Genomic DNA, 13,437 nt, shown 5'->3' on the forward strand with positions numbered 1-13,437 from the left:
TATGCATACAATTACACACAACTTTATGCGTACTATTGTTGCCTGTACTTGAGAATGCAAAAAAAAAAAAAAAAAAAGAGTTATATTGCGTTAAAGCATAAATGAAAAATGAAACCTCTATATTGTAAATAAAGCAATATATCCAAAATGTTGAAATAAACAATCATATAAAAAGTATTAAAAAAAATACAAAAATAATTTTTACAAATAAAGCAGCATATCTAAATTTCCAAAAAAATTATCACTATTATTATTATTATTATTATTATTACTATCATTCATCCTTGTATAGCATTTACAAAAATTAACACTATTTTCATTCTCAATGAAAGAAGCGGACTCATAAAAATACTTCAATGAACTGATTTCCAGTTGTGAACTTTTGCTATCTGCACATTTTTCATATTTTTGTTCATTCAAACATTGTGTTTCTTGTCTTTTTAAATATTCAACTACGGATGAAAAATGAGATGGTGGAAAAACTTTTGAAATCGTTTTTTTATTTGAGCCTTTTTTTATTAACAAGTAAAATTTTTTTGCACAATTTGGACAAACACATAAATAAATTTTTCCTCTTTTTGATTTAACTAAGCATTGATATTTCAAAATTTTGAAATCTCCTTTTTGCTTGTTTTGTTTTTCACTTTCTAAATCTTCATTTTCATTATCTTTCTTTTCACCGAAAAAAAACAACTTTTTAATATTATTCATTAAGTCTGAAAATGTACTACTTTTTGTCTCTGTTTTGTTTTCAAAATATGAAAAAATTTTATCCTTTTTAATCATATCTATATAAGAGTCTATGTAACTCGTATTGTTCATTTTCTTTCTATCCATGTTGTTCTTATTTCGGTAATACGAGCTACTGGATGATAAGGAATTGTATGAGAAAGATTTTTCATCCAATGTGTACATTTGTTCTTCATATGTATTTTTTCCTTTTTTTCCTTTTTTTCCTTTTTTTTCTTTTTTTTTTTTTTCCTGACCATGAAATGTATTTTCTGTGTGCACCAAATATGAACGGTCATGTTTACTTGTAAATGTCCTATAATTCGACAAACCTATGTCATATATTCTCTTACAGTTCTTATTGTTCTTATTTGTACATCCCGATTTCGTTATATTGCCACTCTCTGCTTCTTCTACATATTTTTTAAAATCATGTGAATTTATCCACGGTGATTTGATGTCCCTTGCTTTACTATCCAAATAGCCGTTTAATGTTGTAATAGAAAAGTTTTTTTTTTTTTTTTTTTTTTTTCTTCTTTTTTCCTTGCCTGTTCATAATTATTTATATTCATTTTTTCCTTCAACAATTTGATGTTTATGTCTGTTTCGCTGTCACTCTGGGAATCATATTCATTTTCGTCTTGCACATCCTCCTCCACTTCAGCTTCGTCATTTGCCTCATTACACGCTTCTTTTCCATTGAAGCTCAATTTACTAATTTTCCATTTTAGCTTATCTTCACTTTTCTGGCTTTCTATTAATTTTTTATAATTTTTTAAAGTATTATAACTGTAGCAAGAGCGATTAATTTTTGTGGTACCCTGCTTTCTTGGATTAACAAATGACATTATGCTCTTTTTTTTTTCCAGTTGCTTGTATTTTTCCTTTTTTAATTTTACCCATGATAATATGTTACTATTTGCATTCCTATTTTTCTTATTATTATACTTATTTCGAGTACAATCGGAAATGCTCCTTTTAACAGAAGCACGGAGATAAGTTCCTTTGGACATATCATTGTCACTATCACTTTCAAAAGTTGTGTAACTATTCGTGAAAAGAATTCCACAAGTATTTAAAAAGACATTTCTAAAATAATGAAAAGCGATGTTGTTAATTAAATTGTTGTTCAGATAAGAATTATATTTTTTTAGTACAACTGTGGATAAATCGAATATCTTCCTTTCTTCTTCTACTTTTTTAAGATACTTATTTAGTATTTGACACTCTAATTCTGTCTGTTTTACCTGATTTCTTATATATTTGCTTTTCATGCTCTTTATTTTTTTTCCTTTCATCATTATTCGGCTAACAGCTCTGGTATATATGTGTAAGTTGTTGTTCAGTTTGCTTCATTTTTCCTTTCATATTTTTACAAGTTTGTAATAACATATCATATGTATTAGCAATTTTTTTTTTTTTTTTTTTTTCTTTTCTCAGTTTATTCCCTTTTATGTTTGTTTATATATTTTGTTGTATTTATCTTTTTTTTTTTTTTTTTTTTTTGCTATGTTTACATTGTTGTGTTTGTTTTTTTATATAGGGTTTCCCTAGGTATATATGTATTTGCCTTCTTTTTATATATAAACGTTCGTTAAACGTTTGTCCTCTTCCTTTCCCTTTTCTCTTAATTTTAATTTTAATTAATTTTTTTTTTCTTTTCTTTTATGAACAACTAATGAAAAAGGCTTTTTCATGAATATGCAGCCTTACGCTGCTTCATTTTTGTGCCCTTATTTTTTTTATTTATATGTAAATTTTGCACAATGACAATTTTACATTATATTCATTCACGCACATGAATATATACATTTTAAAAAATTACCTTGCTGGGTCAGGTCATTTTTTTTAAGCAATATATATTTCTAACAACCATTTTTTTGTTCATAACTTCTCTGCCTTTTGTTTTTTTTTTTTTTTTTTTTTTTGGCATATGTAAAGTACTCAAAAGGTAGCTTAAAAGGTATGAAAGGAAAACCTGTCGACCGCGTACCTTTTACATAGATGTATGTATTCATTTATATTTATATACATAGTTACATGTAAATAATTATTTATTATAATATATATATATATATATATATAAACAAAATGCATATGTTGTAGTACATGCGTACGTATATACATACATATATGTATATGTATTGTACGTATGTATGCAAATGCGGAGTGATTAAAAATGAGGGAAAGGGGGGACGGACTGCTCATTGAAAACCTGTGCGTGTACTGCAACTCAAACAAATCCTTTTCTTACCTTCAAAAATGTGCTTATAATGAAAAAAAAGATGAAAGAGCTTTAAAAAATGAGTATGAACAACTAGTGTACAAAAAAACAATAAAATATAAATGGGTGAAAAACTTATCATATAATGAATGTCTTCTACATGTTTTGAAGTATGTACAGGAGAACAATAATTTGCATTGCATGAAAAAAAAGTATTGTGAACAAAATCATTACAAGTCTTCATCCGTCACTTATAATATACATAACAAAAGTACTCACGTACATAATAAAACGTTTGTAAAAAATAAAAAGTATGTCATACATGCTTCCCGCCTTTATGCAAAAAACAAAAGATCCTTTAAACCAAAAACTGTTGTAGACAAGGCCTTGAGGGTGAAAGAAGAGCTTGTGAAAGAGAAGCTTGTGAGAGAGAAGCTTGTGAGAGAGAAGCTTGTGAGAGAGAAGCATGTGAAAGAGAAGCTTGTGAAAGAGAAGCTTGTGAAAGAGAAGCTTGTGAGAGAGAAGCTTGTGAAAGAGAAGCTCCTAAAAAATAACATGAGAAAGAATAATATAAATTCATGTGGTAAATATGTGCAAGACAAAGCGAAAAAAAACTTTAAATTAAAAAAATCAGCAGAAAAAGAGCAACAAAAAAAAGGAGGAAAAAAAAAGGCTGATATGTACATATACTTGTTTAATCTTTTTGTGAGAAGAAAATATTACAAAAGAATATCAAGGCTATGGTTAGCTAATTTCTTAAAAAGGAATGGTTTATTATATAAAAATCTAGCTATGCAATTAATTAATATTTTGATTATAAAAACTTGGATAATATTTGATGTTCAATTTTGGAACTTTTTTTTTTCGAAAAATTTGATAAATTACTTTAACACGAATTTATACTTTCTTGTTGGTAAACCAGGGAATGAAAAAAAAAATTTCCTGATGGATATTTTTTTGTCTTTTCCTTTTAAATATTCAAGTGATACAACGCACATCATTGATCTAACTCAGTATGAACAATGTTCGATAGTAAGTGACTACAGATTTGTAATAAATCCAACTAGCTTTTTAAAGAAAGTGGAAAATGCTTTAAAAAATAGCTCGGTAATATCTTCTCCGAACATTAAGAAAATTAACAGAATAAAAAATATTAACAAACCATATTTCGCATTTAAAATATTTGACTCTTTAAAAATTAAAGGCGATCACATGCTACGGGCCAAGTCGAGCACTTGCAAAATATGTACATGCAAAATACATTATTACAATTTATGTGCACGCAAAAATTGCGCTTGCAAAGTATGTTATTATAAAAATGGTCCCTTCGACGTAATGCACCCGCCGCCGAGGGTACTGAACGGACAAAACAAAAATGTAAAAACGCGTTGTCTGCATAAATGCTGTGCCATTCCAAATAAGACCACCCCGAACAATAGAAATAGTATGCTGGATGAAAATGCAAAAATACATGATGAAAAAAGATCCAGCAATTTAAAAGATAATAGCAAACAAGGTTACCATGACAATAAGGAACAAAGAAATGATTCGAATGAAATGAATAGTGAAAAAGGAGGATTTACTTCTTTCCTTTCAGATAGCGAAAGTTGTAGTAGTTTCGATTTGTATAATTATAAGGAGAACCAGTATAATAAGAATTACTTTTTAAAAAATGGCCAAGATGATGCATATAAAAAGAAGGGATATGTAAATAAAATTCTATATCCATACTACTACGAAATTGCGCTAAAGGAGTGTGTAATAACAGATATTGAAAGGAATACAATTCGGAAAATAGATCCATTTAATAAAAACTTAGAATATCTTCTAATCAGTTTTACGAAAATAGCCTTAGTGAAGCAGTTGGTATGGAAAAGAAAAATTTTTAGGTTGCTTTATTATTTTTTTAAAAAAAAAATGGGTCAAAATATGGACCGAATTTCTGGTCGATGGGTTGGCCAGAAAATCCTCGGATTGAACTTATTTAATGGCGGGTATTCCTTCATACTAATCAAAAACTTTGATCAAATAAATATGTTTTCTGTTTTAAAAAAAAATTGTATTATATTTTTACTCTTAAAATATATATATATGTGGAAAGAGCTAAACCTGAATGTACATATGTTTATCACAGGGTCTTTTAGCAATGCTACACCGTGCAATATATTATGTAGCAGCAGCTTTAATAATAGCATTGATACTACTAGTAGTAGTAGTAGTAGTAGTAATTGTTGTACCATCAGTAATACATACAACAATGTTATTTCATTTTTTTCTTGTTACTTGAAGAATTTTTTCGTTTTTGTAGTGCCTACACTCCTTCATAATGAAGACAGATATAAACTATTGACACATTTGTTTTTAAAAAATAAATTGAATTATTCTAAAGATCAACTTGAAAATGTTTCTAAAATTACAAATTCTTATAACAAGGCAAATTTAATGAAACTATTTGAAGATGAATACCGTGAAAGAATTATTCATTTGATGAAGAAAAAAAAAATACATGCACGGTTAAGGAAAAACAAGTTTATAAAAGAGTTAGTATTTCAAAATAAATATAAGAAGTATCATTTTTTTTCTAAAACACTGAATTTTCAAAATGAATCGCACTTGTTCATACATAATGAAGACTTTGAATTATTTAAGAAAAAAAGTTTTGAAGAGTTTCGTAAAAACATACTCAATAAAACCTACGGGTTTAATGATATAATAGGGGAGGATGAGCTAGTACGCACATTGAAGAGGGAAGTTGTGCAGGCCTTTTTTTGCAATGATCGTAAAGGGAGTGGAAATAATGACAATAGCAGTAGAAGCAGAGACTGTAGTGGTGGTAACACCCCATTTAACAGTGTGGGCATATTAATACATGGCACAAGTGGGTCAGGAAAAACTTTCATATCAAAAAAGATCATTGAAGAATGTAATTGTAATTCTATTATTATAAACTGCTCGAATATATTTAATAAAATAATGGGGGAATCTGAAAAACTTGTTAATGAAATTTTTCATTATGCCAAAAATAAATTACAGCCATGTATAATACTTATGGACGGAATAGAAAATATATGTTTTAAAGAAGACACATTTTCAAATGTAATGGAAAAGTTTGCTAAAAGGTTAAAATTTTGTTTTTATGAAAATATTGATAGAATACATTTTGAGAGAAAATGGGATATGAGTCATAATATAATAAAACCTTTTTCTGTTTTAATCATAGCAACTACAACAGATATTAAAAATGTTGATCATAATTTGTTAACAAATTATAGAATAACACATATATATAAAACGAAAGAATTTATATCATGGAATGATAAAGATATATATACCCTTTTTGAAAGATGCTTAAGAAGCAACAACATAAAATCAACTCATTTCATTTACTCCAAAAAGTTTCAACATTTTGTATCCGAACATATTTTAAAAAAGAAAGATAAATTCTCACCGCTCTTTATTTCGAATTTGTGTAGAGACAGCCTAACTAGTTACGTTCAAAGGAATATTTCAAAAGGTTATAGCCAAAAGATATGAAGACGACAATAAACGAGAAAGATTATATTAAATTTTTTTTTTTTTTTTTCCATTAGCAGAAAAAAATAATGCACACATATGTGTACATTCATGTATGTGAATGTATATATGCATGTATGTACTTTCCTCCGTTTGTTATACCTCTGCCTTTTTCTTTTACGCGCGCTTTATTGTACACAAAAACCCCATTTTTGGAAATGCTCTTAAATATATTTGTTCTTTCGTTAATATTTATGCGCTGTGCATGTACATATTTTTACCATTCGTGAAAGTTTTCATATGGCTCATTGAGCTTCTGTTCTTTATGACTTCTTTACATCTTTGCTTGTTCACCTCTTTGCTTTTTTTTTTTTTTTTTTTTCTCCCTGTAGTTTTATACTTTTTGAATTATTTCATTGTGCCAAATTTTTACCCTATATTCCCAATATTTTTTCTCATTTTTACCAAATTTTTAGCCATTTTTGCGAAATTTTTTTAAATTTTTTTTTAGGAAGTGAAGCAGAAGCCGAATTACAAGTAGAAGATTTTTACGAGGCTATAAAAAGGACGACTTTCTAATAAAAAAAAAATTATTGCGCATTACAAATGTATGGAATAATTGGCAATATAGGCAATATGTGTAAGCAATCCTTTTTTTCTTGTGCCCCAATTTTTTATTTGTTTTATTTTTTTAAATTTAATAATTCGTTTATTGTCTTTTGAATACGTATATTCTATTTAATACTGACGCATCTGAAGTTTTATTTTTGTACCACCTACTTTTCGTACACTTCTGCTTCTATATTCCCTGACACGTTTTAGAAGCGAAAGCGTACTATTACTAAAATGCGCTTATAAAATTGTACATATACATACAATATATATATGTATATATGTATATATGTATATATGCATATGTATTTATATACGCTGTATGTACGTGTGGCATAATTTGAGGAACTCTCTAACCCAAAAAAAAAAAAAAAAAATAATAAATAAAAAAAAAATGAAAATATAGTTTAATATAAAATAGTATAACATAATAAAATAAAAGGAATGTTTAACTACTGTTATAGTTTTTCTTTTCTTTCGTTTCTTTTTTCGTATTAGAAAAAATCCCACTTAGTCATGTTTTTCATTTCACATATTTTATACAGAATTTGAGAAGACCCCAAGGCAATATTTTTGCATGTAAACTTTTATGTGCACATATATATATATTATATATATATATATATATATATATCCATACAATACTATTATAATAGAATTCTAATCATACGTCGTTAATTTTTTGGTATGATTAAAAGTATTTATAAATATTAACTCTTATATTTTAATCTTTAACAGCAAATTTTATCTTAACATTCTGCCCATTTAACAATTAGAAGCCATGAGTTATGTTGACTTGAGCGGCTACAAAATACCTAAGTTAGAAAGAATAAAAGCTCATTATATAGATTTTACACATGCGAACGTATATACCCATGTGCGTGTGGGTATGTGTGTGTTTATGTGTTTACGCGTACATATGTGTGTGTTTATGTGTTTACGCATACATATGTATGTGTTCGTGTGTGAGCGTATATGCGTATAACCATGTGTTATGTATACACTCACGTATGCACATATATTTGCACTTTGGTTTGCTTACAATTTTAGAAATGTATTTGACGCGCTATGTCCATTCGAGAGGCATAAGCTGATGATGTCCCTTCGATTATTAGAAAAAGAAAAAAAAGAAAATAAGAATGAACAGTATTTAAATGATTATGATATTCTGAAGAAAAAATACAATTTCATACATGATGTGGTACGAGCATCCTTCCCTCGAAAGGGAAACACAGTTACTTATCTATGCATATATAAACAAGTATACACTGGCACGTGTTTATATATATATATATGTGCATATGTGTGTGCGAAATTTTTTACAACTGTTCAGTCAAACGAGAAAAATTCCCTTTTGCAAAGATACTATAACAGCATATGTAACAAATATGTTATATGCGATCTGACAAAGTACAAAGAAACTAAAGTAAGGACAGTATGCACCAGCAACCTTTTCTAACTTATAATTTGTGTCGTATGATGAAACAATATCCTCTCATTGGTCCTCTATACATATAATTCATTCAGCAGTTACAGAAAATGTAATATATATAGTTATATATACAATTACATACATTACTCAGGTGTGAGTAAGGTATATTGCAAGCTATAAATTTTTTTTTTTTTTTTTTTTTTACAACTTTGTAATAGATAGGATTAAGGTGGAGAACAGAAGAAGAAATAATTAACGGTAAAGGACATATAATTTGCTCCTCTAAAAAATGCAATAATACAGACTTGAAGACGTACGAGTTTTTGTTTCAATATGTCGAGGGGGAAATTACAAAGGAGGTGATAAAAACAGATATTCTCCCATATATGTGTGTAAATTTTCAAGTGTTTGTACATTTGTACGTGTTTGTGCATATGCATGTGTTTGTACATATGCATGTGTTTGTATATATATATATATATATATATATATATATATATATACCTACACGTACATGCTATTGTACGTGGCTATGCTTATGTACCTGGAATTTTGAACCCTCGTTATTATTCTTCCAACTTTACCAACTTCAGACAAATGTAAAAGTGAGGGCATGTATGGATTGCGCATATAAATTACATTACAGGAAAATTAAAAAATACTTAAAAAAAAAAGAAAAAAAAAAATTATCAAGGGAACATAGAAAAAAGGAAAAGGACAGAGAAAGGAATAAAGAAGTGCAAAAGGAAAAAGATAAAGAAAAGGAAAATCGAAAGAAAAGAAATAAGAACGAAGATCGCAGTAGTGAGAGTAACCATTCTTTATCTATGCCCCCTGAAAACCGATCAATATTAAGAGAAAAAAAAATATACTATGTAAAAATAAATTTATAAAAATATTAAAGATATATAATGTTTTATTCATTTGAACACTTATTAACATGTTGAAAAAAAAAAAAAAAAAAAAAAAAATACATCCACTTTATTTTTTTTTATTTTTAATCAGGTTAAAAAGAAGCTTGAAAAAATCTCTCTAAAAAATAAAGAAGACAAGAATGAAGAAAATATACATTTCCATGATTTATTATTTTAATAATTTGTAAAAAGAAAAATGTTTTATTTTCACATTTATAAGACTTGTACTCGAATTATTAAAACTTACACCTTTTTCATGTGCACAAAAAAGCATTTGTAATTTTGTGATTATTTTCCTTGTGTTGCCATTCTTTTAATACGCAACATTGCTTTTTTAATTTTTATTTGCTGTTATTTCGTTATGCATTTTATTTTGCATAACTATTTTTTCAGTTAATTTTACTCTACCGTGTTTGCATTTTTTTTTTTTTTTTTTAACCTTGTTTTTATTATTTTATAACAACAAAGTTTTACCTTTAATTTTTCAAAGTCGTACAAGATCATTCGTAAAATGCCTAAACATAATATTGCATTAATATGCTCATTTAAAAGAATTGTATATCATACTATTCGAATAGACTAAATTAGGAATAATTCTGAACATTGTACTTGTTGCTTTTACCTACGTGTGTGAATAGGTAGGCATAATATGTACTTACCTGTTCGTCCGTTTGTGTATATGGGCATACACATGCACGTACATATGCGCATACACTAACACCACACAAGCATAGCTTTTTTAATGGGGGCTCATAGTTTCGATAACAGGGGGAAGCTTTACAACGAAATTACCAAATGTGGAATATACGCGAAAAAAAAAGAAACACTGTATCAAACAAAATGTCTAGGAATATATTCTTTTTCTGTCATCATTGACTGGTTAAACAGCCTTTTAATATGCAGTAAAATTTTAAATGAAAATAACATATATGAAGAAATAAAAGACGGACTGCTGATTTTAAAATTAATAAAAATTTATATACCTCATGTTGAAATTCGTGGAATATTCCTTAAAGCAATAAAAAAAAAATGTGCAATACAAAATTTAGAAAATGCATTATCAATTATTTATAAGAACAACACTTATTATTACTCTATAGTATCATCAGTAGATATATATGAACAAAAAGAAAAAAAAGTTAATATTTTTTTGATACAACTATTTGACAGATTTGAATTTCAGAATTTAAAAAATATATCCAGGCCTTTATTAAATTGGTACAATTACACACTTAAAAAATTTTCATTATCCCTTTATCGTGAAACAATAAATAATCCTTTTCATATCACAACAAATGAATCATTATTTAAATATGATAAAAATAAAAATCTTTATTATAATAAAAATTGTGAGTTGAATGTGTGCACACAACATAGTGAGTTCAATATCAGTTACGAAAATAATAATCCTGATGAATATGCGAAGGACTATAAAACAAAAATATCAAAAAAGGAACAAATATGCATTTTAAAAAATTTTGCAACGTATATACTATATAAGGATAAAAAAGATTGTCCAAATCAAACACCATACATTGTTAAAGATTTTTCAGATTGCATAAAAATATTTTTTATATTTTACAGACATGGCTATCTTTCCATAGAAGAACTTAAAAATGTTGCTAAACCACATATTACAAATACTTTTTATCTTTTACATAGTTTGCTCAGAAAATTAAACATACCAATTATTTTACAGAATAATTACCTAAGTAATCCTTGTGAAGTTGCAATTCTTTTGCAGTTAAAATATATACAATGTTTCATACATAATAATGGTTATGAAAAATCAATTAATTTGAAAGGAGAGTTTTTTTTTTCTGACTTGTTAAGAAAAAAATGGGAAATATGCAAAAAAGAGGAAAAAAAAGAAGAGGAAGGGAAAAAAAAAAAAAAAAAAAAATTGGAATGCACACATGAAGACATTCAAAACAATGAATATGACAGACCTCAACTAACACATGATAATAATATGTACGCAAACAGATACATAAAAAGGACCCTTCAAGAATATAACAAACGAAATATTCACAGAATAATTGTAACTCCGGATATGGAAAATAGAGAATATGAACACTTCAGAAATAAAATAGCCATGTGCTCCTCAGGTAGTGAAATTGATGAAAAGTTGCATACCCTTGGTCAGCGACAATTTAATATTGTATCCATATGTGATGAAGCAAATGACGAAATAGAAAAGAATGAAACAGAACTTATAACAGGAATCGAAACAAAATTTCACGAAAAAGGTGGGGAAAAAATTCAAGATACGGAAGTTAAATATGTAAATAATGAAAAGGTTAATTCAACAACACGCGGAATTGATGAATGCGAGCACGAAAAAAAACATATGACTCGTACAGGAAAAAAAAAAAAAAAAAAAATTCATAAAAAGGATCAAAATTATTACACACACTCAAAACAAAAAGAACTTGTTCCAATATATGAATCTTTAGAAAAAGAAATATTCAGAGGAACTTCAATAAAAGATATAAGAAAGATGTTCTACGATCATATTAACGAAAATATAAATGCTCATAAAAAGGAACAATTAAATTCAAAAATAAATTAGTATGCTAAATACCCCCAGGTATGGGAAAAAAGAGCTATACAGAAAAAAAATCCAAAAACTGAAATAATCAAAAAAGCACATTTCATAAAAATCAAATTAAAACTATTCCTTAATATTAAAAGATATTTTAAAAAAAAAAGTCGAAAAAAAAAAAAAAATGCCTTTAAACGAAAATCACTAGAGAAATATCAAAGAATACAAAAAAAAAAAAAAAACTTACGTTAACATTTCATGAACAAATATATATATACATACACAAATTTTAAATTAAGCTTCTTAAGAATGCTTGCACATTAAACAAATTTTAAGTTTATGTATACGCTATACTTCTCACATATTTCACTAATAGTTCTATGTGTGTGCATTTAAACAAGCATTTCACCTATTCTTGGGTAAAAAAAATTATTCTCCAAATACTATAATTCATATGTGTAAAACTAAAAACGCAAATTATTCCACGAAAAGCAAAATAAAGAAAATGTGCATTAAAAATTGTTTTCAAAAAACTAATCACAATAACATTTCTTAAATAATTATATTGGTGAATTAACTCTGAGCTTTTGGATAAAGCATCTAATAATTGCTCTTTTTAAAATAATTTGCTTTTTTTTTTTTTTTTTTTAACACTCAGAAAAGTGTAAAATGTTACGAAAAGCAATTTTCCAAAAATGCTCCGCAAAAATAAAGCTATTCAAAAAATTGATTATTATGTACCTATACGTATATATATATATATACATGTAAAATAGATTAACGTTTTAAACGTATAACCATGATTAATTTTATAATGCACATGGAATTTATTAAAAAAAAAAAAATATTGTGTAGCGGAAACTTCATTATTGATATGACAATCCTTCATATGCTTGTATACAAACATAACTATACACATATATATATATATATATATATACGCTTATTTTACGGGAAAGAGTTTTACACAGCGTGTTAAGTACATTTATATATATATATATATATATTTGCAATTATATATGTATGTGTATATATTTATATATGTACTTTAAGAACAATGAAACCTTAAATAGAGCAAAATGAAAATCACATGTGCACAAAATTAATTTTTTGCATGTACTGATATTTTTATATGTTTATTCGACATATTATTTATTTCATAAAAAAGAAAAGAGATTTTCAAGATTTTTTCTAAATGTAAAAAAATGCTTTAATTTTAATAAAAACTTTAAAATATTATTATTAAATAATTTTATTTTTTCTGGATATATATAAACTACCATAATATTGTACCTTTTCCATCAAATATAAGTAAGAACATATCAACTTATATGTGTATACATGTGTACGTATATACATATATGTATAAATAATTACAATTTTAAAAACAAAAAATGTATATTCGTGTATTATCAATTTTCCAAATAATTATTATCGTAGCACAATTTTTTGTGTAATTTTGTACTAT

General features: G+C 26.7%; 4 protein-coding genes across 4 annotated transcripts; 3 read left to right on the top strand and 1 right to left on the bottom strand.

Moving 5' to 3' along the window:
* Window positions 1-201: 201 nt before the first annotated feature.
* Window positions 202-2,030, bottom strand: PmUG01_01025900 (conserved Plasmodium protein, unknown function; the record flags this gene model as incomplete). Its single annotated transcript, XM_029008494.1, is given in 2 exon segments — window positions 202-1,251; window positions 1,266-2,030. 2 exon segments carry the CDS (start codon window positions 2,028-2,030, stop codon window positions 202-204), a joined length of 1,815 nt encoding a protein of 604 aa, XP_028860048.1.
* An 878-nt stretch (window positions 2,031-2,908) lies between these two features.
* PmUG01_01026000 (AAA family ATPase, putative) lies at window positions 2,909-6,487 on the top strand (the record flags this gene model as incomplete). Its single annotated transcript, XM_029008495.1, has 1 exon — window positions 2,909-6,487. The coding sequence occupies one exon, from the start codon at window positions 2,909-2,911 to the stop codon at window positions 6,485-6,487; it is 3,579 nt and encodes a 1,192-aa protein (XP_028860049.1).
* Window positions 6,488-7,859: 1,372 nt separating this feature from the next.
* PmUG01_01026100 (conserved protein, unknown function) lies at window positions 7,860-9,602 on the top strand (the record flags this gene model as incomplete). The annotated part of the gene is made up of 6 exons (XM_029008496.1): window positions 7,860-7,897; window positions 8,129-8,279; window positions 8,412-8,504; window positions 8,729-8,938; window positions 9,104-9,385; window positions 9,516-9,602. The coding sequence occupies 6 exons, from the start codon at window positions 7,860-7,862 to the stop codon at window positions 9,600-9,602; spliced, it is 861 nt and encodes a 286-aa protein (XP_028860050.1).
* A 564-nt stretch (window positions 9,603-10,166) lies between these two features.
* PmUG01_01026200 (conserved Plasmodium protein, unknown function) lies at window positions 10,167-11,996 on the top strand (the record flags this gene model as incomplete). Its single annotated transcript, XM_029008498.1, has 1 exon — window positions 10,167-11,996. One exon carries the CDS (start codon window positions 10,167-10,169, stop codon window positions 11,994-11,996), a length of 1,830 nt encoding a protein of 609 aa, XP_028860051.1.
* Between the last annotated feature and the right edge of the window lie 1,441 nt (window positions 11,997-13,437).

This window comes from Plasmodium malariae, assembly GCF_900090045.1.
Source record: "Plasmodium malariae genome assembly, chromosome: 1".
In the NCBI taxonomy this organism is placed as follows: domain Eukaryota; phylum Apicomplexa; class Aconoidasida; order Haemosporida; family Plasmodiidae; genus Plasmodium; species Plasmodium malariae.